The 24959-nt window shown below is 43.6% G+C and overlaps 2 protein-coding genes across 2 annotated transcripts in view; one reads left to right on the top strand and one right to left on the bottom strand.

The window, feature by feature from the left end:
• The window catches only part of CAMK1G (calcium/calmodulin dependent protein kinase IG), a 38898-nt gene extending 29856 nt beyond the window's left edge, over positions 1-9042 (top strand). The window contains 4 exon segments of the mRNA XM_081009864.1: positions 2871-2958; positions 3734-4158; positions 6772-6904; positions 8260-9042. Of these exon segments, the coding sequence (XP_080865990.1) occupies positions 2871-2958; positions 3734-4158; positions 6772-6862 (604 nt within the window). The 3' untranslated portion in view covers positions 6863-6904; positions 8260-9042.
• A 301-nt stretch (positions 9043-9343) lies between these two features.
• LAMB3 (laminin subunit beta 3) overlaps positions 9344-24959 on the bottom strand; it is a 47487-nt gene continuing 31871 nt past the window's right edge. Inside the window, exons 14-23 of the mRNA XM_081009790.1 lie at positions 24587-24959; positions 23321-23481; positions 21738-21946; positions 20117-20320; positions 19168-19312; positions 14824-15031; positions 13180-13321; positions 12125-12301; positions 11319-11472; positions 9344-9684 (exon numbers count right to left, since the gene is read on the bottom strand). Coding sequence (XP_080865916.1) covers positions 9545-9684; positions 11319-11472; positions 12125-12301; positions 13180-13321; positions 14824-15031; positions 19168-19312; positions 20117-20320; positions 21738-21946; positions 23321-23481; positions 24587-24959 — 1913 coding nt within the window. The 3' untranslated portion in view covers positions 9344-9544. The remainder of the gene's footprint in view (positions 9685-11318; positions 11473-12124; positions 12302-13179; positions 13322-14823; positions 15032-19167; positions 19313-20116; positions 20321-21737; positions 21947-23320; positions 23482-24586) is intronic.

Genomic DNA, 24959 nt, shown 5'->3' with positions numbered 1-24959 from the left:
GCGGAGAGCGCTGCCTTTTTCCTGGGACAATTTGGCTTCTAAAATAAGCACCCGTGAGTACTTAAACTTTGAACAAATTGGACTTTAAATAAGGATTTGAGAGCAGAAAGGAATTGGATTTAAAAATTTACTTCAATTTGGTACTGAAACGGGAAGGTCTAAACAGGAAGTCAGCCTTCCGTTTCTTTGTAGACAGAATAAAGCAAAGACAACGTAAACTAGAGCTCAGAAAATCGCTTCTAAAGGATAGGCTTTCATCATTTAAAATCCTCGAACCCCCCTTCGGCAGCAGGAGAAGAAGGGGGATCTTTTTCGGACTGTTTAAACCTGCAGAAGTGAGTTTAAAGTAAAGTAACTTTCCACCGTCCTGATCCTGGAGCGGGGTGTCAGGACTGACGTTTGAAGCTCATTGACCAGAAACAAATGTTTTTGACAGATAGCTAAAAGAAGAGAAACATAGTGATTCCACTGTTTCCTTTCGCATTTTAAAGGAACAAATATTGACAAAATATCTCAAAAAAGAAACTTTGTTGCAAGAACAATTAGAAGTTTTCCCCCAGAGGGAGACTGGGAAACTGTAACTAATTCCAGGGAGCTTGCAGCTGTCACAGATTACAATCGAGGGAAAAGGCTTGTGACCTTGCAGGACAATGTATTCAGAAACTCTGTTGTGTGCTCTCTGTAAAATAAATGCTCTACTGGAACAGTTAACTGAGAAGACGGATTTGATGACTAATGCGGTCAGAATTTTTGAACAGGCAGTGGGAAACTATATGGAGCCCACCCAGGAATTAAATCAGGAGTGTGCCCTGACAGAACAGATGAGAGAAGAGGATGTTGCGGAATCTTGGGCGCCAGAGATGGAGGGAGCTGCGGCCCAGCAGGAACATGAGCTTTTGGATTTGACAAATGAACTTGGAAAAAGCCAGATTAGGAAAGATAAAGTTTGGACTTATTTCTAAATAGGGGGTTGGATAGCCCCCCCCCCCATGCATGGATGTTTGGACTTTCCGAGTCTGGCAATGGGCCGTGAGATGTTTGGAGCTGTGGGGGCTCTCAATTTTGGAGGGATTCTGAAACATGTTTTAAAATACTACATGGAGTTTAGTCTGGACTATGGAAAAGGGGCTGATTTGTTGAAAAGGGTCAAAAACATTACCAAGCTGGAGTTCCCACGAGTGAAAGGTGAATATGAAGAAGAGCTGCGGAAGGGACATGGAAGGGACTTAAGGGCCTCGGATATAAGGTTACCAGATCAATGCACTAGATTGATGGGATAAAAAGGACTGACAAAACCCGGGACCAGGAGGAAGGGACGCTGGATGAAGATTGGATTGTTTCTATTTCTTTTTTTTTTATTACTAGGATTGTTTTATAAAATTGATGACTGTTAGGAAAATGTTGGAACGAAATTACTTGGCTCTAGCAAAAATGTTTAAAGAATTAGGCAAGAATATTATGGTTATGAGAAGTGGGTAAAAATAAGATTTAAGTTTTAAGGTTTTTTATAAGATAAGATGAAAATAGATTAAGGTAATGTAATGACAGAATATTATGAAATATGGAAAGGATTTGCTGCGATAATTAATAACTGGGATACAAAAAAAGGGAGGAGGAGGAGGTCGAAGAAAGAAGGTAATGAAAGTTGAAGATTTGAGAATGTTGGTTTTATTTTTATATGTTTGTGGTGTATTTTTGTTTTTTGAATTTGTATTGTTGGATATGGTTTGTTTTCTTTTTCTTTTTCTTGTTTTTTTCTTTTTTCTTTCTCTGCTTTGTCTTTTTCTGTAATTTTAAAAATTTTCAATAAATATCATTAAAAAAATAAAAATAAATAAAATGGCCAATATAATTTACACAAGAATGCAACCTAAAACTAATAAAACAGGAATATAAAAGGATGAAAAAACAAATGAAACAATAATTCAAGGGAATATAATGATCATTTGAGTGGCTTCCTGCTCAAACCAAGTCCTTTGACAGGGGCATGTTCACACAAAATAAGGTATGTTGGTTGCACCTCCCCAAGTAACTGCTTACAACCTCCAAAAATATTGTTCAATGTTTGTTTGTCAAAAACTGAAAAAGGATTATATGATCTTATGATTCTATAGTTCAGAAGATCCACAGATTGTACAGTTTCATTGAAGCAGCCCCAGTCATTCTCTGCTCTAGTTCCTATAAGTTAGATCAGGGTAGTCCAGTGTGTGACTCAAGGGTCACTTGTGGCCTTCAGGGCCTTTCCTCAGCAACATTTGATGCCCCCAGCCCAGCCCTCATGCTGCCTTCCCAAAGCCTGGTAAGGGGGGGTCCTGGGCTTTGGGAAGAAGGTGTGAGGGCTCTGACAGGGTCATAGAGTCCTTCTTCCCAAAGCCTAGTTAGTGGTTTTCCAGCTTTGGGGAAAAGGTAGAAGGGCTCTTGGACCCTGACTGAGCTTCGCGCCTCCTTCCCAAAGCCCAGCGTCTCACTTAGCCAGCTTCAGGAAGGCAGTTCAAGGGCTGGGGTGAGGGCATGTCAAATTTTGGGCTCGCTTCCCCCCACCCCCCAGTGCAACAAGGGCCGTGGGTTCCATGACAAAGTACTCTGGTGGCCCATTTGGTATGAAAAGGTGGGTCACCTTGAATTAGATCTACCATTTGGCATGGATGTTCACTGTGAGGACAGCCAGGGAGGGGGAGGGGACATCCTCCTCTGACCATGCTCAAACATTGAAGAATTTGTTTATATTGTGCTCTATTGCCTTTTCCCTTTTGGGTTTAATTACCACTGGTTGAACATACAAAGGCATTAGCTAACTGTTGCAAGAATGTAAAATGCCTCACAAACACCATCTGCCTTTCTGCCTGTTATTCCTCTCCCTCTGTCTGCAGGATTAATGGAAACACAGCTCTCCACCGTGACATATATCCATCTGTCAGTGCACAGATCCAGAAAAATTTTGCTAAGAGCAAGTGGAAGGTAAGTTGCTTGGTGCTGCTATCCAAGCATATTACGATACCCAAGGACATTCAGTTCGGTGTCTAGCAATGAATAAATACCCCAAAGAAAGATTTCCCAGCTAAGACACTCCTCCTGGAACTCCCCTAAGCATTAGTATTGGCATACCAGAAGACTTAATATGGATTTGGCCCTGCCATGTTGTACAATGTCCCTCATTAATGGCAGAATTGTCATACCAGAGAAATAAAGGACTGACATTCATTTTAGGAGTTTAACTTTTCCCTGTGTTAGGCCTTTATGGCAGCTGCTCTATATACCAATTTTAGATTGGTATCCAAAATGCACTTTTCACTTCTGAGCATGTCTGCATAGGATTTCATTGCCCTTGTGCAAAGTGGTTTGTAACCTTTGCCTTTTATTTATTTATTCTATTTAACACAGTTGATAAAACATTTAGTCATTACAAACCTTTGAGCACTTTTGCAATAAACATGAGAGGCAGACCCCATATCCAGTTTTTGTTAGCTGGCGCTGATGGCAATTACTGTAGCCCAGACATATGGAGGGCACTGGGTTGGCAAAGGTGCCATATTCAAATAAACATGGGATCTCCTGGTTTTCTTGTTACTTCTGCCTTTACTTGAGGGAATGGAGCAGGGAGAGCAGGAACCTGATGTCTGCTTCCAATGTCACTCCAGAAAGAATTCCAAGAGCAAAGTAGCATCTGAACAGACTTAATGTTCAGTAGTCTGGTAGACACTCGTACAAAACTTGTTATCTTCTTCTTTGCTAGCAAGCCTTCAATGCTGCAGCTGTTGTACATCACATGAAGAAGCTCCATATGAACTGCCACCACCCAGATACCAAAACCAAAAGCAGTCTCCCGCTCATAGAAGTGCAAAATGCATCAAGACCCAATACTCCATCAGTTGCCAGCCACGAAGAACCAAATCAAGAGGCCAAGATGCTGGCGCCTGTGCTATCATGCCAGAACACTTTGGAGCTTTCTAATCAGCAAAGCAAGATGGCAGACAGCAAGTGTGTGGATCACCCGCCTACCACACCCCTCCCTGTCATTTCCAGCACAGCCACAGAAGACCACCAGAGCTCTCCAAACGGACCTTCATTTAGCTGCAACACAGCATGTGGAACACATGAGAAAGTGAAGACGGCTTTTTGCTCAGAGTCAGTGCTCCTCAAAAGAGGTGCCAAACCCCAGTAAGTGTCCATTCCACCACATGGAATTGTTGAACAGGAGGCCCTAATTGTCAGTGAGGGCGCAATCTTATGGTTCCTGGGAGGGCATGCCAGGGGTCATGGAATAGATCAGGTCTAACTTACTCAGGGGACACGGGTGGCGCTGTGGGTTAAACCACAGAGCCTAGGACTTGCCAATCAGAAGGATGCGGTTTGAATCCCCGTGACAGGGTGAGCTCCCGTTGCTCGGTTCCTGCTCCTGCCAACCTAGCAGTTCAAAAGCACGTCGCACGTCAAAGTGCAAGTAGATAAATAGGTACCACTCCAGCGGGAAGGTAAACGGCGTTTCCATGCACTGCTCTGGTTCACCAGAAGCGGCTTAGTCATGCTGGCCACGTGACCCGGAAGCTGTACGCTGGCTCCCTCGGCCAATAAAGCGAGATGAGCGCCGCAACCCCAGTCAGCCACGACTGGACCTAATGGTCAGGGGTCCCTTTACCTTTAACTTACTCAGTTTTGGAGACCTCAAACACAGGAGAAGGAGATCTCATGTTAGATCCTCCCTTTTTCACTACTGGCTCCTCCAAACACCAGAGCTCCAATCTCAGCATGGCCACAAAGGACATGCCAGGAAGGGGCTTGGACCCAAAGGCTCCTGAACTGCTTTAGTTCTCTGATGCATCCTCTATCTGGGGAATAATTTAGTTATGCTCCTGAATGTGACTACATCTCTCCCTCCACTTCCTGCCCTCCATTGTTTCCAATGGGAGGGAAAATGTTAAGCCAAAAAAAGGGGGAGGGGGATATGGGAATGTAGAGCTTTCCTCCACTCTTATGTCTACTGTGGGCAAGCTGTTTGAGAGAGATGCTTCTTTTATTCATTTTTCAAAGGCTTAGCTCTTGCACTACAAGGCCACCCAATGCAACGCACAATGCAAATATAAAAATGAACACTATATTAAAGCCAACTGTACAAAAAGAAGTGTCACAGAAAGACCATTGCAACAGTTTCCCCCCTATTCTTTCTAATGGCCAGCTTTGCTGGTGGCAACATTTGCCTAATCCATGTGAACCTTGGAGAGACTTTTTGAGAACTTTAATAAAGTCCAAAGCCTGCACATTGTGGGTAATTCTGCCCAGTAGGGTTTTAGGGGGGTGGGGTCAGGTTTTGAACATCCAGTGTGCATTCAGTATGCATTATACCTCTGTGCTAAATGTGCTCAACCATTTTGGCCTTCCTTGATACATTGTGTGAACCTTTCCATTATGCTGTAGATGGGTTGTGATTGCCAAACCAATTCAGGACAGCTGGATACAGTAGGGGAGAGACTTGCTTTGTCCATTTGCATTTTTGCTACCAGGTCCCAATTGAGATGCTGGCATGTGCTCCCACAGAGCAACAATTGTACCTCTAACCATTTTTGCTTCATCTTCTTTGGCATATCTTGAGATTTATTGCAAACTCACGGATTCTGATTCAAAGGAAAATATGAAAAGGCAATTTCCCTTGCCTTGAAAATTTCCTGAGGGTGTAATATCAGGCTTGAAGTGATTTGCTTTCACACACAGAACCCCACAAAAATATTCGCTTTTGTTAGGAAACCATGCTGGAAATGATTCCCTTTGCTATTCGTTGACAAAACCAAAATGCACTGATGGCTTTAAAAAGTGGAGTGCTGCGATTTGGTGTCATCAAATCATGAAAACCCATCAGATTCACAGTAACTCCTAAAAGTATGACAGCTTTAAGAAGCTTAAATTAGTTTGTTCTCAGGTTACTCTATAAGGTGGATATAAAGCCTATAATGACAAGAATGTTCACATTAAATTTATCCATATTTTATCCCAGATTAACAACACTCCCACATAGAACAAGCAGTGCATGAGATGTTCAAATGTACTTTATGGTCTTGCATGCAAACCCAGCCTTATAAGTACTTCATTTTTCAAATTAGGCTTTTTTTAATCTACTTACTTTTGAAATGTTAAGGCAAAGGTTTTTATCCAACTAAGTTTTCCTTGAAGTAGACCCACTGAAATGAGTTGACCTAAATTAGCCTTGTCTATTAATTTCACTAGGTCTACTCTGAGTATGATTAACATTGGATACAACCCAAAAATATCCAAATCTAGCAAGGGAAGTTAATTAGCAGAGGTAGACTTCTGCACCTGTGACTTATGTATATGCAGTGAAGCATATGGGTGTGTGACTTCATCTGAACTGCAGCCCTCATCAAAACTCCCTTGTACAGGCTGGATACATCTGTAATTTGGTTGTCAGTGTGTTATTACACTCTACGGGGCCTCAGTTTTGTATGAAATGTGTCTGATAGGATTCCCAAATTGTTGAAAGTTAAGCAGTAGACTACTTCCCCAGCTGACTGTCAGCTTGATTCTTAACCATTTAATCTGCTGTAAGGATTTTATGCTGATGTGAGTTTCAAAATCATGCAGGGGAGAAAGCAGTAGTTTACGTCTTGCACACTTTATTGGTGAATAGATCCTTGAGCCATAAAGCTGCTGACCTATAGATGAGCTGATTCATATGTAAGTATTTTTAAACAATGCTGCCACTGTCTTCCACACATATAATTCACTCTTGTTTTGTTTTCAATGTTCTCTTCCAAATCTCAGTCATTTCAACTCAGAAGTCCTTGTTCCAGTGAAAGCCAGTAACCACTCCTATTTTGGCACTGGGCAAACTGGAGTTTGTTTGGTGATGTGATTGGAAAATCAGCCATTTGAGTCTTTCTCATACATTTACCAGGTAAGTGTATTGCAGGTCCTTTATAGTGGTGAAACCTTGATGATCCAGTTCCAGTTCCATTCTCTCCTGTCCTTGCTTAATGCTTAGGTGAAAAGTGTCTTTGTTTAGCTAGAGAAGTTGGCTTAAATGTGCATGTATACCAAAGCACTGGAGAGGGGAATGCAGGTGCCCCCCCCCCCCAGTTGTGGCCCACTCTATTCTTTCATGCCTAATTTGATTACATTGGACAGCCTTTGGAGGGCAGGAGGGTGCACTGCACTAGAAAATGCACTAGAAAGTTCTTTGGGCACATACTATAAACTTTGGTTTAATTTGCATTATAGTCCATTGGAGCCCTAGGGTGCTTGTTGTAGTATTTATTTGGTTTACAAATATACAAGTAGGGAGTAAATGAAAGGAAACAGCATGCACCTCCTCAGCAAGCCATCAGGTCCACTATCCCACATCAGATCCCCAGAAAAAAGGGCTCTGCTCCCTTGCTCTCTACCTGCTCCAAATTGCTAGCATGTGCACACACCCCCAGTTGCTTCTCATTCTCCTTAGCTGGAGGGTGTAAACTTCCACTATGCTGATGTGTCTCATAAGAAATTGTCAGGTGCCAAGAGACCCTATGGTTAGAGATTTCTAGGATATGAATAGTCAGCCAGTCGCCGTAACACCATATATGTCCCCTGAATGAAAATATCCCCAATCTCACTCTGATAAATAAGTCTTTAAGTCAAGCTCCCCTATGAGAGTCTGTCCAGCTCATAGCTAGGTGTGTGTAAACCCATTGGTGTCAAAAAGCTTAAAGAAGGGAGCCTCAGACCCAGAGGCTGAGTATGGCCTTCTAGGCCTTTCTAATTCACCATTGACTCATGGTGGTCAATGCCTCTTGAGTGCTTTTTCCTGACTGGAATGTGTCCTTGAAGTGTGATGATACCTGTGGGTTGCCTGGATGGTGGTTAGAGAGATGGGTGTAGAGAAACTTCTGACTTCTAATGAATGGAGACGCCTGCCCCATGCAGCTCCCAGAGGTTCCCCATGAGGAAATGTGCCCTTTGGGATGAAAAAGATCCCCACACCTTAAAGCATGCTTAACTCTGTATTGGATTATGGCCAGTGTGCCACCTTCTGAGAGATCCTTAATGTTTAATAAGTATATAAACTCTGCCAAGTGGAAAAGCAGTTTGAGAGCCAGCAGTTTTATCACTGGTATTACTGTGTAGATTTTGCTGGGCCACTATCCTCCATTTCAGCACCCTGTTTCAGTGGGCAGAGCTTTTAAAAACATCAACCGCAAGATAAACAACTGTAGCACTTCTGAATTTTGGGGAATCATGTTACACATGAATAATGAATTTCATCTCTTTCAGAAGGGCTGTTGGATTCATCTCTTCAAAGCCACAAAAATCAAACATCAATTGTGCAAGAAGAGAGAAGAGGAGCCTGGTCTGAGCTCTGCCAGGCCGAAGTGAGTTCTCAGTTGCCTGTGGCTGTTCATTTAAGTGCTACACATTCATAGGCCTGAGCAGTGCTTTTTTCAGGGGGTACTCCAGTACTGGCACCTCTTTTTGTTGTTAAAAAATATGGCACTTACTGTAACAACTTCATGGTGAGTACCAGCACCTATTTTTCTAGTGGGGGGGAAGCACTGGGCCTGAGGATTTCTGTGATGCAATTGACTTGAAATGTTAGAGGGGTCATTAATACCAACAAGAAAACATTTATATGAAAGGAAGGCAAGTTTTTGCTAGCCATTTCAGTGTACTTATCTACATCCTTGCAAACAGCTATATTTTATGCTGGGGCGGGAAGTAGGGAGCATGTTTGCTTTGTATCTATAGCCTGTAGCTGTCCAGTGGAATAACAGAACACTTGCCAGGAGTTCTTTTGTGCTGAGCCCATGTGGAAAAGGTGATCAAGTCTGAATGCATTCTATGCTGGCTTGCTTGTGTAGCTTTCATTACAGCTGTGGTAGCCAACGAGATGTCCTCCAGCTGTAGGTGGGCAAAAACTTCCATATTCCTTGTACATCTTCCAGTGGATGCAGAGGGGACATACATAGCATTCCTATTCTCTTGATGAAGCCAAGTTCTGCTTCCAAGCCAGTGATTCTACAATATGTACCATGCTTAATAAAGCTGATTGGTTTTTAAGTGCTTGTTGGTTATTGATGGCAAAGGAAGCGGTCTGTTAACTCATTCTGGAGGGCGCTCACCTGAACTCCAAGGGCAGATTTTCTTCCTGCCGTCTGCAGAGTGTTATGCTGTCAATAAAGCAGGTGGTGGCTAAGAAGACAAGATGTCCTTGTAATATAAAGTCCAAGATACAGCAGTGTCATTATTATTGCTGCTCACAATCACTATTCATGACTGTGTTTCTTCCCTAATCCAAATCCCGCTTCAGTCCCCCTTGTTTCTGTAGTGCAAAAGTTGCAAAATAAGTACACATTCTACATAAAAAGGAACCATCTGCAAGTTTTAATTCAAAACAGTAATTGTAAAGTATAAAAAAGACCTTGAAAGGCAAATAAATTAACCCACTGACTTCTTTAAAAGCTAGGGCTCTTTTGGTTCACAGCTAGCTTCTCCTCCTGATAAAGTTGTTTTATTTGTAAAGAGGGGGAAAGGCATCTGAAAGGAGACAGGAAGGGCTGTGCTAGTCCGTGCATGTGGCATAATATTCAACTCGACGACTGATATGATCGCGAATGGCTTCCACCTTTTTTTCCAGGCCTGCCAGCTTGGCTGATTCAAGGAGAAATGCACTGTTGCTATCTTGAAGCTCTGTTTCTATAGCTGTGGGTTGAAAAAGAAATCAGGTACATGCACGGAAAAGAAAGGTTTTTGTTTCATCTCCAGTTCTTTAACATTATATATGTGTGTGTAGGCTGTTGCTCAGCAGCAGCAGCCATGGGTTTCTCATTCATCTGATCAGAGTGAAACTAAGCTGTTATATAATGTGCCCCCTGTTGCAGAGTGTGTGTTAATCTCTCAAGGTCACACTTTATCTCTGGAGATCACAGGCTGATTCCTTGCATCCTACCCTCCCCCTTGCTTGCATTACCAAGCATGCACAGCTCTTTGTGCACAAATTCAGCATTACTTTTAAACTTCCTAATGCAAAGAACAAGCTTCAGTCCCAAGAGGAGGAAAGGCATATGCATGCAGAAAGCAGAAGACAGGTTCCAAGGATGGAAAAAGGACCTTGAGCACAACAAATCAATTAAGTGCTGCCACAGTTTGATGCAAGCATTCCTGCAAGTTCTGGATAGTAGTACATCTATTTTAGTAGACAAATTCAGCAGCTGACTTTTGCTTGAGTCTACACCCTTGAGCCTTGCAGACCACATTTTCTGCCTATCCTTAACACCCCCCACTGAGCCTGCCTAAAACAGTGGCAGAATCTGAACCACAATTTTTTAAAAAAATTTGCTGCTCTATCACATAGCATCCTGAATCAGTTCCTTCCGATTAAGGGCAAACAAGTTTTGGCATTGACGTCAGCAGACACTGGTAAAATATGCTCTTCGTGTTCTGCATAGGAAATTGCCTGCTGCTCTATTTAGTAATATCAACACTCCTTGCTGCATTTAGCAAATTCTGAGCAGGAGTAACTGCCTGGCAGCAGCCAGCTGCCAAGTCTCTGGCACAGAGAGGCACCTTCAATGAAAGCCATTCATTAGAGGCACAGCTTTATCAATGGAAGCAACGCCGACTCCCCTTTCCAGCAACATCCCTGGCTCTGAGCCAGCCAGTTACTCATGCTCCACCTGCTACAGGGGCCAAGGCATTTAGTCTACGCACTGGCTGCTTCCCAAAGCGTGTCGAGCAAAGTCATTAGGTTTGAAAGCTTCAAACTGAAGTGTTCAAATGAAGCATCGAAAAAATCTGGCACTTGGCTTGGCAACCAGTTGTTAAGATGTGAGCCTGTGAGTGGCTCTATAGGACACTGTGTTTACATGACACCCCCACCCCACCCTTCAGTGGACATAGCATCAAAAGAAAGAGCGGAGATACACGGGGGTTATTGCAGTCGCCGTTCGTTTCACCTTTCCACAAAACCCTGAAACTGGACTGGCAGAGATTTTGCTACTCCAGAAATGCACACAGCCTCCATTTTGGAGAACATGCTCACAAGGCCTTATAGTCTTCAGCAGACTCCCATCACCCCGATTACTGGCCACACCAGCTAGGACTAATGCAAGTTGGATGTCATCAACATCCAAAGGGCCAAAGGTTCCCCATTCCAGATTTGTACCCAAAATGAAACACCTTCAATACTGCTTTTGACTTTAGTAGGATTCTACTTATTCTAGAGATAAAATTAATCCAAAGAGAACCTTCAGTTCTTTACAAATCCGTAATCCTGTGTGGTCAGGCAAGGCAGAAAAAATTACTGTGAGGTCAGCTATAAGTCATGCTCTCCTTACCTCCCATTTTGGCCATCATACTCAAGGCTTCTGTGAACAATGTGCTGGCCTCCTTGTGGGCATTTTGGATCCGAGCCCCTTGCTCTCCCAGGTTTGATCCTTGTCCCATCCTCCTCTTAAGTTCTGCATATTTTTGTCTCACCTGTTCAAGTCTCTGTGAAGAAATTGAGGGAACAGGCTAAAGTCACACATGTGACGGCTCTATCATGTGGATGCCATAGAATTTCCAATATCCCAACCTCCAATACAATATCCCCCAATGTTCTGGAGCAGATCTGTGGAAGGTGCAGAGGGTGCAAAGAGGAGGAAGGGGGAAATTCCATTGCTCAAGCACAAATCCTTGCACTAATAGAACAAGTGCATTGAATATACCCCTGTATAACTAGATCAAAGGATTATGAAAAAAGATGAGCTGAGGCTGACAACTGCATGTGATATGTAAAATGCTCTTTAAACAACCCAATTCTATGAATTCCATCAGTTCCTCAGTGGTCTGTTGTTTAGGGCTATAACTGAACCAAGCATGGAAAGCTGGACAAGCAAAAGAGAGAAGGTATGTATGATAGAGACACTATATTATAGTGAGGCACCATGCCATCGTCATGAATAACCACCAAACTGGGAGCAGAATTCAAAGCAGCTCCCAAAAGGTATTGGCCAGGGCTGCTTGACTAATATTGCACCCCAGAGCATGCAAACAACTACAGGAAACACAGTGATATGTTTTCCTTGAATCACAATGTGACAGCTTTAAAATGAAGGGGGGAAGAAACATTGTAGTGTCTGGAAGCTCCCATTTCCCATACCTGCTGAGTGCTCCTTGCTTGCTCACTGGCTTCTCCTGCTTTTTGCTGAGCATCAGCAGTCAACAACAGGTTCTGCTTTGCATTAAGCTGTAGCTGGGCAAGTCTCCCAGTGAAACCATCCAGCTGACCAGTGATGTCCTGCACACGCTTCTCAACTGGATTAAGGACAGCCTGGATCTGAGCATCCCAAAAGAGGAAACATTTAGCAATGAAAATTCTTGTCCCTGAAAAAATATATTCATTGCAAAAACTTTGTTCTACTCAAGAATCTATGGAAATCACCAACTTTTTTTGGACCAGCAGGCACACTTCAAATATTTAGACTGCTATGGGTGCTAGTTCTAAAATGGTGGTTGTTAGGACGTGGCAGAATACAAAATGGCTGGCAGAACACAAAACTGAAGCGCGTCCAGTCATTACTGATTTCTGCCTCCTGCTCCCCCAAGAACCTCCTGCTTGCCATAGGAAGTCAACCATGCCCTGCTAATCTCAGTGGTGGAGATTGCACAATATTGATTACGTACACACACACACACACACACACACACACACGATGCTGTTGTTGTCTAATAAAAACAGAGCATTCCCCAGAACCAGGAAAAATATGTGTGTACAAAAATATATTCTCTTGCACGAAAAAATGCAAGACGGCCAACTGCCCATGTCCTCCCAGTTGGCAATCCATGTCGCAGGAAATAATGAAGACACTTAGCTTATCCAGACTTGAAATAGGACTGAATATTTTTCTGTTAACTGTTTAGGGTTAGAATAGTTGACATTACCTGGACTGTGCAAGGGAAGGGAAGTTATGATGCTCTGAGTCTGAAATCAATCTTTATAATGTTATGCCTTTAAATAGGTAATGTGCTTTATTGTTTCTGTCGGGGAGTGTGTAGGTGTTCCACCTTCACAGAACTTCTTCTTTTTTTAACATGAGTCATCGACAGAACAATAAAGATGTATTTGGGCCTGGAGGATCACAAGTCCTGCCGGCTTGCTTTAGAGTAAGCCATTCATTTGGGGGCTTCAGAGCCAGACACTCAAGTATCACTCGCCTCATTAAGGCGGTCTTGGATGAGCCGGAGGGAATAGCCAGAGCCACTGATGGTGTCCTCGGCCTCCTGAAGTGCTGTGTTTGCTTGCTTCAAATTCTCCACCACATCTTCCACTTTGGCCCCAACAGCATTGGCCCGATTCCTAGGAAAATGTTAAATATATATTTATTAAAAAGAACCCCTCTGAATTCCCATCACATATTGCTACATGAAAAACAGACAGACTGGGCCAGTAAGAAGTGGGAAGTGACGGAGAGGATGGACTACAACAAGCATCTATAAATAGAGGTTGCATCCACACCACACATCTAAAGCACATTTTACTCTCAAAGGATCCTGGGAACTGTAGTTTGTTTAGAGTGCTGGGAAGTGTGGCTCTGTGAGAGGTAAACTACAGTTCCCATGATGCTTGGAGCTGCTTTGGACGTATTGTGTGTGTATATATATATATATATATATATATCCATGCAGCAGGGACAAAACCTTGAGCTGCGTTCAAGCAAGATAAGCCAGCAAACTTTAATTCAGAATCTTAGGTGGTTACTGAAGTAAGTGCTAGTGAAAAATGTTGCCTGCGTAAAAGATCCCATCACTTTATGCTAGCATGGTGAGAGCTAATAATGTAATGTACAGCAGCTACAATATATGATCTGTCATCCAGGAAATCCTTGGCTCCCATCTCCATTCCAAGGACAAGTTTCTGCAAGATGCTAACCTTCCACACTTGCAGGGATACTCTCAGCATAGCCTCCCTGCTGCCAAGAGACATCAAAAAGGACGAGGAAGTGGGGGCCTGACCACCTTTAACTCACTGGATCTGGCTGGGGATAAGTTTCATTGAAGCAAGGCACTGTGCCTCACTCAGCTGCCTCTGACCCCACCCAAGTAATTGAAAGGTTTAGGGGGGGAATCCTATACAAATAATTCAGTGCAAATACAAAAATTGTGCACATAGTAACAACAGCAGCAATTAAGTGAAGAATACGAACTCGGAGCTACCTCCCCATGCTGCTACAGCAAGCACTAAACCCAAGTACACTAGTTGCCAAAATTGTGGAAACCTTTTGGGGAAAGTGTAATTTCGAGGTCTGGTGGCTCATAACACCACCTTTTTTTGGTTATTTGGCTATATAACCTTTGACAGAATACAGAAAATTGAACAAACTTCATTGCATTACATTCTTCATTAAATTATCTTTCCATCAATATATAATTTTATGGTATTACTCTAAAAGAAAGTGGTGTTATGAGAGCCACCAAACCTCGGAAATACACTTTTTCCAACAGGTTTCCACAATTTTGGCCACTAGTGTAGGTGGATTGGATGCAAGGTTAATGTCTGTCCAGAAAGGAGAGCAATGTTCCTGTATTCAACCAATAGAGTGGGGTGATGCTTCAATGATGTGGCTGGCATGCTTCTACCAACAGATCTCAGTGGGTGCTAAATGAAACCATATCACATATATAGTGTCTTATTTGCATTGGTTTAAAAACTTGAGGTTTTGTGCACACGTCCCCAGGAAGCCTCAAGAAGGCAAAGAATCTTGTACTAGCTATAGGGCAGGACCTTTCTTCTGAATAATATCTACAAACAGGTTCCATCACTCTCCTTACATGATCCAACAGTACTAAAGGCCTCTTTACCTGGCTTCTTCTGCCTGCTGCTGAAGCTGTCTGGCCTTAGCAACATCCCCAGCCGTTTGGGAAATGAATGTCTCAGGGCACTGCAGCTTAGCTGCCAGGCTCTGAATCTCATTCATTTTCCTGAGGACTGTGTCAGTGTCAGTGGGAAGGCGAAGGGAGAGGACGTAATCGCTGACCTGCTGGATGGTAGCAGCATCAGTATCTGGATCTGCAAAGATAAGAGTGGAAAAAAGTCAAGTCGAGGCCAAGTGAGAGTATATATCTTATTCAACAAACCAGAAGGTTCCTTGAAGCAAATCAAACACTGGGTTGCTAGGGAAAGCCAGATCTGCTGCTCTTCCAAATAAAATTACAGGACAAATATTGGTGCAAAGACACACACATCTCATCTTCACCCGAGTTCACTCCAAACTCTTGTCTTTACTGTTATTTTTTCCTTGGAGATGGAAGGAAACACTGTTGTCCAATCATGGCTATGGTAAAATCCAGGATTCGCCCAGGATTTCAGAAAACAATCTGAAGAAACTGAACTCAGGCAGGCCACAGCCCTATTCAGGTGTTGTGCCTCCATCGTATGAAGAGGAAGGGGTCTGGAGAAGGGAGCCTCCACTACACATGTCGCCTCCACAACATGTGACACAGGCTAAAGCTCTGTGTGATCAGGGTTTGAAATCATACAAGGAGCCCAAAGGCATAAAGCAGTCTCGGAGATTCAGACCTTCTAGTTGTGACACCTGGTGTCAGGGAACTGCCATCGGCTCAGGGGCGAGAGGGGAAAAGCCGGATGGATTACAGAGAGCCCCCAAAGATCATGGGGAGCAGCACCTCCTCAACGGAGGAGAGTAACCACGCCTCCAATGGAGAGGAGCTTCAGGGCTCGGAGGAGACAAGGCAGTACCAGGACACCTTGCCTGGGCAAAGCGGGGAGGAGAGAGGTCCTCTGTTACCCACGCCCTCCCTGCGCAGTAGGCTTTCACGCAGAGAGGGGAAGCGCAGATTGGGTGCCAAGAAACTACTTTGCTGGGGAAGGTTTAAGGACCGCCCACTCACAGATTGTGCCAGTGAATGAGCGAGCCACGGTATAGTGACGCTCTGCATGGTGAAAGGATTTTGGCACCAATAACGAGGCTTTACAGCTGACCAGAGAGGCATTTGCCTGATTGCTCTCGAGTAACCCCCTGATTTCCTTGCACCTGGAGAGCAGTGGGGACACAATGCAAGGAGCATGGCTAATGAGCACGGCTCCATTCTCCTGTGATTATTAGAACCACACGAAGGCTTTTTCTCCTGAACAAGGCTTGTGTGAGTCTAGGAATTAAAGGCATAACTGAGGCCAGTTAAGCCATGGGATGTTGATGGGCTGGGAAATGGAGGGAGAGAATGAGAATGGGCCTGTGTGGGTGTGTCAAACTGTTTATAGTATCCTTGAGCTCAGCATTAGGAAATGACCCTCTCCATCCTATTTTATACTCCTCCAAGCTCTTTATCAATCCTGATTCCTTTGCAACTGCATAGCACAGTGAGAGGAGGTTTTTAGAGGGGTGGAAAGAAAAAGTAGCTTCTTTGCCACCTCCAACCAACACTCAAAGGGTTCCTGTTCTAGACTGTACAAAGCACTGACAAGGAGCATTCCTGTTAGGATGTGGGTGATACACTAGGGGGAAATGTGTTGTAGGTTCCCACTGGTTCCTTATATTACCAAAGCCAGAAATGTTCAAAAAAACAAGCAAGCAGATTGAAGAGAGAACATAAGGGTGCTAAGAATAAATTCAGGAAGGGTCAGAAGCTAACAGTTAAGGGGGAAACTAGGCATGGACATATTGATGGCCTTTGTCAATGGAAAGCATTATTGGAAGGGTGTGGTTTTGAATGGAGGGGGAGCAAGGGAAAGGGGTCCATGCTTTCCTACTGAACATTTTTCTGCTTTAAACCACCCCTGCTTTCTCTTGCCGCTACCCCCAACTTTTCAGGGTTTGAGGACCTTGGGGGAAGGCCTCAGATTTGCCCCATAGAATGCCACCAAACTGTCACCATTTTGCGGGAGGGTTTCAAGCGCATACTGTACATTTAAGTTCACACAATCCAATTGGATTAACACACTCTGTCACCCTAGTGCAACAAATCAACTTTATAAAAGAATCAGCCTCTCTGCAGTTCGGAAAGTGAAGGAAATGCAGTGAAAAGGGTGGGATGAATGAACGATTAACAGGAGGATATAAAAACACCCCACAAGCAAATCAGGATAAACACAGGACAAATTCTCAGTGTTGTATAACCATCTCACACGCAAATCAGAACAAATGCTCAGTAAAGACTGCATAGAGTCTAACCTCTGCATAAGCTTTGTGCAAGAAAATCCAGGTGAATTCTAAATAAACAGGTTGTCTGGAGGAGCTCTTAGTTAACATTCCAGTTGTGTAGACATTCCCCTTTTGAATCTGGCCACCCTAGCTGTCAGCAGCACTTCTTATTCTCTCTACATGTAGACATTTTTCAAAGCAGCAGGAGTTAACTGGTCCATCACTCTCTGCATCTCCCACATCTGAGATGTCTCAACGTTTCATGATTTATTCTCACAACCAAAGTATCCCACCCTCTCGGTATTCTCCCCTAGATACTTGTCATTTCACAGCCTTCGTGCTTGTCAGTATGCACTGCTAGAATTTTGCCAGTGACAGGACCTGTCTCTTACCTCAGGGAGAAGTCTCAAGCAAGAGATGGGGATTTAGAGAGAGAGCTTTTCAAATAGGCAAGGTGTTATATATAGGCTTCCAACAAAATAATATTAACTAATGATAATGCATGACTTTATTAAAAAAAAGGGATTGAGGAGCACATTTACATGCTAAATAATGCCTGCAATTTAAAAACAAATGTGTTAAAATACATAAGGAAGAAATTACCCAGGAAGATGATTGGACGATTAAATACTCAGAAATATAGTCCACTGTATTCAGCAGAGCTTACTCTAAAGTAAGAGTCCCAAGGGCTAAAGCCTAACAGTGAAATCCCATATGTATCCACTCAGGAATAAGTCCTATTGAAGTTAGCTGGCATAGGTTTGTCGCCTGAGGAATTCAACTAAGGCCTAATCAGATTAGATCCAATTAAATTAATGAACTCAAGTTAGTCATGCCTATTAACTTCAGTGAGCCTAGTCTGAGTAGGACAAGTGGTTAATATCTTCTTCTTCTTCTTCTTTACACATTGGTCTCCCCTGAAGAAGATGCTGGACAGATACCCATGTCTGAATTTATTTTTTTCAGGGATGGGCAACTGAAGAACCATTAAGTCAATTAGAGATGACAGGAGAGGAACTTCTAGCAAAACAATACAAATTCCAGATACTCTCATACACCCAGGAGCTCAAATGTGAAAATGTTCACCTCCAAACAAAAAAATAAGCCATGGCACCAAATCAGCTTCCTTATTATGGGATTGGTTAGTAGCACCTATGTGTTGCTGGGGAACAGGGGTGGGTGGGAAGGAAGAGCCAGGGAGAGACTCTTCTCTGTGATGGTCCCAGATCTCTGGAACAGCCTCCCTAGGAAAATATGCATGGCTCCCTTCTTTGTCTACAGTTACCTCACTGAATTACTGTCAGCATCTGCATCCTAGAATTGGTAGGAACCTCAAAGCGCGTCAAGTCAAACCCTCCTGCTTTGCCCAAAGTTGTGTGAAACTGTAATGTCAGAATGCCACCACTATCTTTGAAGGTAAGGCCCCCATTGACCAAACTTCTGCAACTAGATCCTGGGCTGGCACATCCTTTCTCTTAAATGCACTCCTGCACTGCCAGTACAACTTTTCTACCACATGCCCTTGACTCAAAAGTAAACTCCCACATGTTTTAAGCATAACTTGGGAAGTAGTCCAGCTCATAACCATTTGGATAAAGCTTTTGTGCATAACCACTATGATGCACAATGGATTCTATTTCTGTACCAGCGGGCAGGAGTCACAGACAATCGGCAAAAGATATTGAGCAAGGAAAATACAAGCAGGAAGAATGGTTTTGTAACAGCCATCCTCGAATAGCGGCAAATTTGCTGTATGCTTTTCATCTGCTGTATTTGTCTCTGAAGGGCTTGGAGGAAGTCTTGCCTGCTATCTAATGTTTTGTCCTTTCCCCAGCAACAGCTAGCTGCTATCTATCTGGCCTTAGCATACATTTTAGAACTATTCATAGTCCTGTAAGCATGAAACTTTTTAATCAATGAATTGGTCCAATGAATAGCACTTGATCATTTGCTTCATGTATGTGTGTTTTATGAGAAAGCTGACCATTTTAAAGATAATGTAACAGCAAGAAATCAAAGACAGAAGTTTCATGCATAGACTTACCTGTCAGAAAGTTGCGAACCTGGTAGATGAACTGCTGGGTGCGATGGATGTCTCCCTCTATCTGGGCCCTAGTTGAAGTCATTTGGTCTCCCAGGCTCTGGGCATTAGTCTGAATTTGGCCAACAGCTATTTCTGCAGCTCTGATCTATGTCAAACAACATGCAAGGCAGAGTCAGTTTCTAAGATCCTAAGCTGGTTCCAGAGTGTCATTCATCCATACTTTCAATCTCCCTGTTTCTTAATTACCCAGTGCTTCCTAGTATTTCAGAAACAAAAAAATGTGTTTTTATAGTGAAAAATGTAGAAATTGAGGAAGAAAATGAACGGTGCCATTGCCTTCTCTGCAACAACCAACAGGCACTCAGAACATGGGTATTTGTTTCTGCAAAATCCCACAATGGCATCACAACAACATGCATTATGCACATTCACAAGCAGGTTCTCATTTGCTCCACACGCCATATTTTTGTTCAGGAAGAGGGCACACCCAAGATGCTTCTTGGATGTTTCACTTTCAGCTGTTGTGCTGGTGCAGAGACAGCCAACCTGGTGCCTTCCAGGTGCTTCTCGGTGACAACTCCAATTATCCCTGAATGTTAATGAGGCTGGCTAGGGCTGATGAAAGCCTGAGTCCAACAACTTCTGGAAGACACCCTGCCCTGTGCAGTGTACCTGTCAGACAGGGCACCCTCACAAAGCAATATTCGCCAGGTGGATCTCCCAAATTGAAAAGTTACCTGGGCAGAGTTTAAAATTGAAGGAATGCTGTTTGCATGTTGGGTGTCATGACAAACATGTTCACATGTTCACAAAAAGCCACACAGCACAAGTCATGCATTTTCCTTGGCAATTGCAAAAGAGACTCTTTGTCTCCCAAGAAGGCAAAGGTAGGAGCTCTCCTTTTCCTTTCTACACACACACACACACACACACACACACACACACACACCATCTGTGTAGTCTCCTGAAGTCGGATATTTAAGTTGTGGATATCTTGGGAGGTTTTCGTGGCAGTTTGGATGGAACTTCCAGAAAGTGAGAACACTCCAGTACAGCTCCGACCAGGGCCACATCCAGTTGTGTTTTGCTGTGGACATACTTCTCCAGAACATTCCCCAGGGCTGCAAATCTCTGACCTGATGCCACTGCAAATCTAAACAGAGAAGCCACACAATCAATTAAGTTATGCCTTCAATAATACAAAAACCAAAAATGATTCAGGGAGTTACTATCTTCATGCACTTATAGTATAGCACATCCACTGATGCACAGCACCCAGCTTTAGATGCCTAAATGGAGACAACATAAAAGGCAATCAAAGAAGAAGGTTCTATGGGCATGGCCAAGGCCCTTGACATGTAGAGAGCTCACTGCTGGTTGGAGATGACCCAGAAGACATTTCCCACTGGGAGGGGCACATAGATAGCTCAAAGGACTGCTTGGGAGTCAGTGGGGGTGGGATGGGGAAGGGGGGAAAGGAGTAGTCACAATGATACACGAAGGGAGGAGGGTGGGTCACTTTTTTCCAGTCTGTGTCCGTTTTGCACCTGCTCATTCTTAAGTCCATTCCATCCAATTTCCTGCAGCTAATTGACAGCCATTGCAATTCTTCCAGCAGCGGGGTAACATGATAGCAAAAGGTGAACAGTGCAGCCTCCACATCTTGCGCTAGCTGCAGTTTCCGGGTCAACCTCAAGGGCAGCCCCAAAGAGAGAGCTGAACATTGCTGTTCTGCTTTAATACTTCATACACAAATAATGCTTTGGATTTTCATAAATATTAAGTAAAATTTCCCAGAAAGGGATTAAAAGCACTGCCACAGCAGCAAGCTAAAAGAAACCATTTGCAGCCCCACGGAGCCACAAATGGACAGGGCAACTGTTGTAAGCCCTACCTTTTCTTAGTACAGTACATTCCAGTCACACAAAATCCAGAGATTTCTGCACACACACTATATCTACATATTCCTCCATCCTGGCAAGCAAAAGCCAGGCCAGGCCAAAGCACTCAAGGGGCGCAGTTCTTGGCTGGTGAAGGAACATGGCCTGGAAAGTGTCTCAAGGGACAGAGAGCCAATGAGTGCTGCCTTGGGTATTTGGGTTGGAGGTCCTTCACCCATACTCCAGGAGGAAAGCAGACATCCTCTCCCCACCCCTTTGCAAAATTTCTGCCCAACTACAAACAACTGTAGGGTTCACAGGAGAGAAAGAGATCCAGAGGCAGTTGAGATTCCTGATATCCCCAACTCCTCCACACCCATAGATTTCATTTGAGAACACTTGCGCTGAAATGCAGCAAGATTAGATGGGTGGTTTTTCATGGAAACCGGAGATGCTTACATCAGTCTCCATGGCAATAGTAGAACAGCAGAAAAGAGGAATAAAAAAAACACCCAATAACAATAACAGACTTTGGCCCCAAACAACCTTCTGCCTCATTAGTCTGTAGCCATTACTGGGCTGCAGTCAGAACAATGGGAAGCAGTGTTCACTGGGTAACAATTTATGAGGCAAATTGAGTAATGATGCTATGCAGCGGCACCTTTGGTAGAGGTTAACTGCTGGCTTCACCTTATTAATGGCAGGAGTCAAGTTTGGAGAGAAGGCCATTTCAGCCTGCAGAGCCTCCAGTCCTGACCCATGGCTTGCAAGATCACTCTCTAGCTCCTCAGCACTCTGCCTGTTTTCCGCAGACTGGGCCAGCAGCCTGGAAGAGCCAGCTATGCGCAAGCTGGCATTGGAAGATGTCTGATGCGCAGAGCTGAGTGTCTTGAAAGCTCCTAGGGAAACAAAGGAAAAAATGATGTTTAGATGGCTTAGTGACTCACAATGCAGCTTTCCTTTTCAAGGCCTCCTGGTATGGAGTTCTACCTTGAAAAAAGGAGGAAGGAGGATCTGCCAGAGCAGTGAATCACAAGGACGCCAGCTGAAAAGCACTTGCCAATCGCCATTCACATGAAACTGCTTAATGGCTGTTTTTCTCTTGCATTAGTGTTTTGTTTTGTTTTTTGAAAATGTACTATACAAAGCTAAGCTGTACTGTACATGTTATAGTAGAGACGTGCCTCTGCCACCTGCAGCTCCAAGATTCACATCAGAACTTAGCAAGCTGAGGTATGTGGTCTGTCACACCTCCTTCCTTCCATCAGGGTTCAGAAAGGGAGGCAAAACTGAAGCTACTGCAGTAAGTGAACATGTAGGTTTGAGAAAGTGCTGGAAAGTCCTCTTTAGCCTTCCAGAGTAAATATATTACATCCAGAGTTGCCATCACACTTCACCTACAGCAAAATCCGGAAGCTAATTTGGAGCTTCCTAATCAAGGGAAACATCCAGTGATTTTCAAGGGAAGCAAAAAAAAAGTTTCAATCAGACTGGCGATAATTCCCTGGAGGGGAGGATGTTCTGCACACTTCTAATTAGATCACCAAGCAGGAACAGAAACAACTTAAAACATACATTTCTTGAAATGGCCTACTAATACCACTGGGGTGTGTCTGGAAAGCCTCAGAGCAGCACTTTGCTGGTAAGAACTATAGGCTGTGTGATGTGAGTGAGAAGAATAATTAGAAACGCCTTGCAGATCTGCCAGAGACTGGAGCCCGGGGTCAATTCACAAACTGAAAGTCATTCTTTTTGATGTAGAGTTGTTAAGTTACTTTGAAGCACTGCAAAATCTGTTTTTCTAGATATGCTAGCGGGATGAGGCTACACACCCTGAGCTGTGGGGTCAGTTTCATAACACCTTTAACACAGGGGGGAAGAAGAAGAAAAATATTCCATCCACAGTAGGTTGCCATTTTTAAGCAGCTGAAAACAAAAGTGTTGTGTGCAAATGACCAAAGCTTCCTCTGAGGGTCACTAGGAAATGTGCTTTTGTGAGAGTGCAACGTTGTCTCTGATATAAGCTCCTGTGTTTGGATCCACTCTTACAGGCAAAGGGGAGGGGGTTGGAAGAGGAAAAATGAGAAGTGGGAAAGATTGTGAAAGCCTGACTTAAGTTGAAGATCTCTCTTCAATTTCTTTCAGGCAGGACACAAAATCCACAATATGGCAAAGTCGCCCAATAATCAGATTATTGTCCGTATTTACAGTAGGAGATACAGCCGCTTATGTATGAACTGATGAATGTAGTGGTTGAAACACAGGTATTATACCTGAGACATCTGTGCTTCGGCTGGCTTCAAACTGAGCCTTCTTGTTTTGGTACTCAGTGATGATCAGAACCAGGCTTCTATCAAGATTATCCATATCTATGGATAAAGAGGATGCTTCATCCCTGAAAGGTATTTCATGTCTTAAACCTTCAATAGTCTGCCTGGAATTAACAAAACAAAACAAAAACAGGATAGTTGGTTTTGGTTTCAGCATACCGGTACATCTTGTAATTATTCTCTTTCTTTCATCCAGTGATTACTGCCCTTAAAACCTTCATGCCAACATACGCCCATGAAATCAGTGGCACTTCTTTGAAATAAAGCTTGAAGATTCTGACTCATATATCAGCAGCCGAGTACCCACTGGTATCAAATGCAGGACAACAAATGTAACGGAAGGGACAGAACAGAATTTTAATTTAATACTATTATTTGTTTGCTAATTTTCTATACAACCCTCCATCTGAGGATCACAGGGCAGTTTATAATAATTAACAGACAAGGACTGAAGTGGATAAAGTAATTAAAACAATTGATTCAAACATATAATCACTGAATGGGCAGCTGGATACCACCTTGAATGTGCACAGTGTTTCACAGATTTTATACTGTGAAACAAATGAAAGCATGTCATTAGTATTCTGTGCCCCTATGAGAGACTAAAAGACTGACTTCTTCATAGACTGCCAGTGAATCAATGGGCTCCTGCAGACGATCTGCTTATTGAACATTCATTCCACTTTGTTTGCACAAAGTTTACGCAGAGGTTAGACTATGTGAGGTCTTTCTCGAGTATTCATTCCTATCTTGTTTGCAGGGCAGTAATGTAACAATGAGCCTTCATCCTGATTGGTTGCCTGGCATTCATATGTCTTACCCACACTTTTAAGTACATTTCCTTGTCATTTTCCGAGCCACTCTTTTTCGAGTTGGATTTGTCCCGCTAGAGCAACAGAGCACTTTAATCCAACTTCACAAACCTCCATTTACAATATGCACTTGAATCCCTCTCACAAAACAGTGACAGTCTGGAAGCACCCAAGGAAGGATTGGCAAGGAACTAGGGCCCCTCTCTAGGTCCCCGGCAACGCAGGAATCTTTAGCTCAAGGTGGGGCTTGAACCTGCAACCCTGAGATTAAGCATCTCATGCTCTACCCATTAAGTAGAAGAGAGACTGCTTAAAAGCAAAGCATCAGAGATTGTTATCTTCATGCTTTGGACAATGCTTGCTTGCTGACAGTAAGTAGAATGCAATTCCTGTTCACCTGATCGACGCAATGGCGTTGGCCACCTGATCCAGCCCTTGCTCCGTCAAGAGGGGGTTTCCCAGGATCCCTTGGATGAGCTGTGCTTCGCCTTCTGCTTCTAAGAGGCGGGTGCTGAAGCCGGAGCTCATTGTCCCCACCGGAAGCCGCTGGGTGGAATTTTTCAAGGTGGCCTGGCGCAAGCCAAACCTATGGAGCTCATCATCATAGGCCTGGAAGCAAGGGTTGCATGCCTCACAGTGGTCATAGTTGCCACAGTAGCCCCGCTGGCACTGGTCACAGCGGTCTCCAGTAAAGCCGGGACGGCAAAGACATCTGCCTGTCAGCTTGTCACAGCCCATTTCCTCTGTGCCCTGGAAGTTGCAGTCGCAAG

This window comes from Podarcis pityusensis (genome assembly GCF_964106645.2).
Source record: "Podarcis pityusensis genome assembly, chromosome: 6".
NCBI classification, from domain to species: Eukaryota; Metazoa; Chordata; class Lepidosauria; order Squamata; family Lacertidae; genus Podarcis; species Podarcis pityusensis.
The sequence above is the reverse complement of the archived record's forward strand: the minus strand, read 5'-3'. Positions and strand labels throughout refer to the sequence as shown.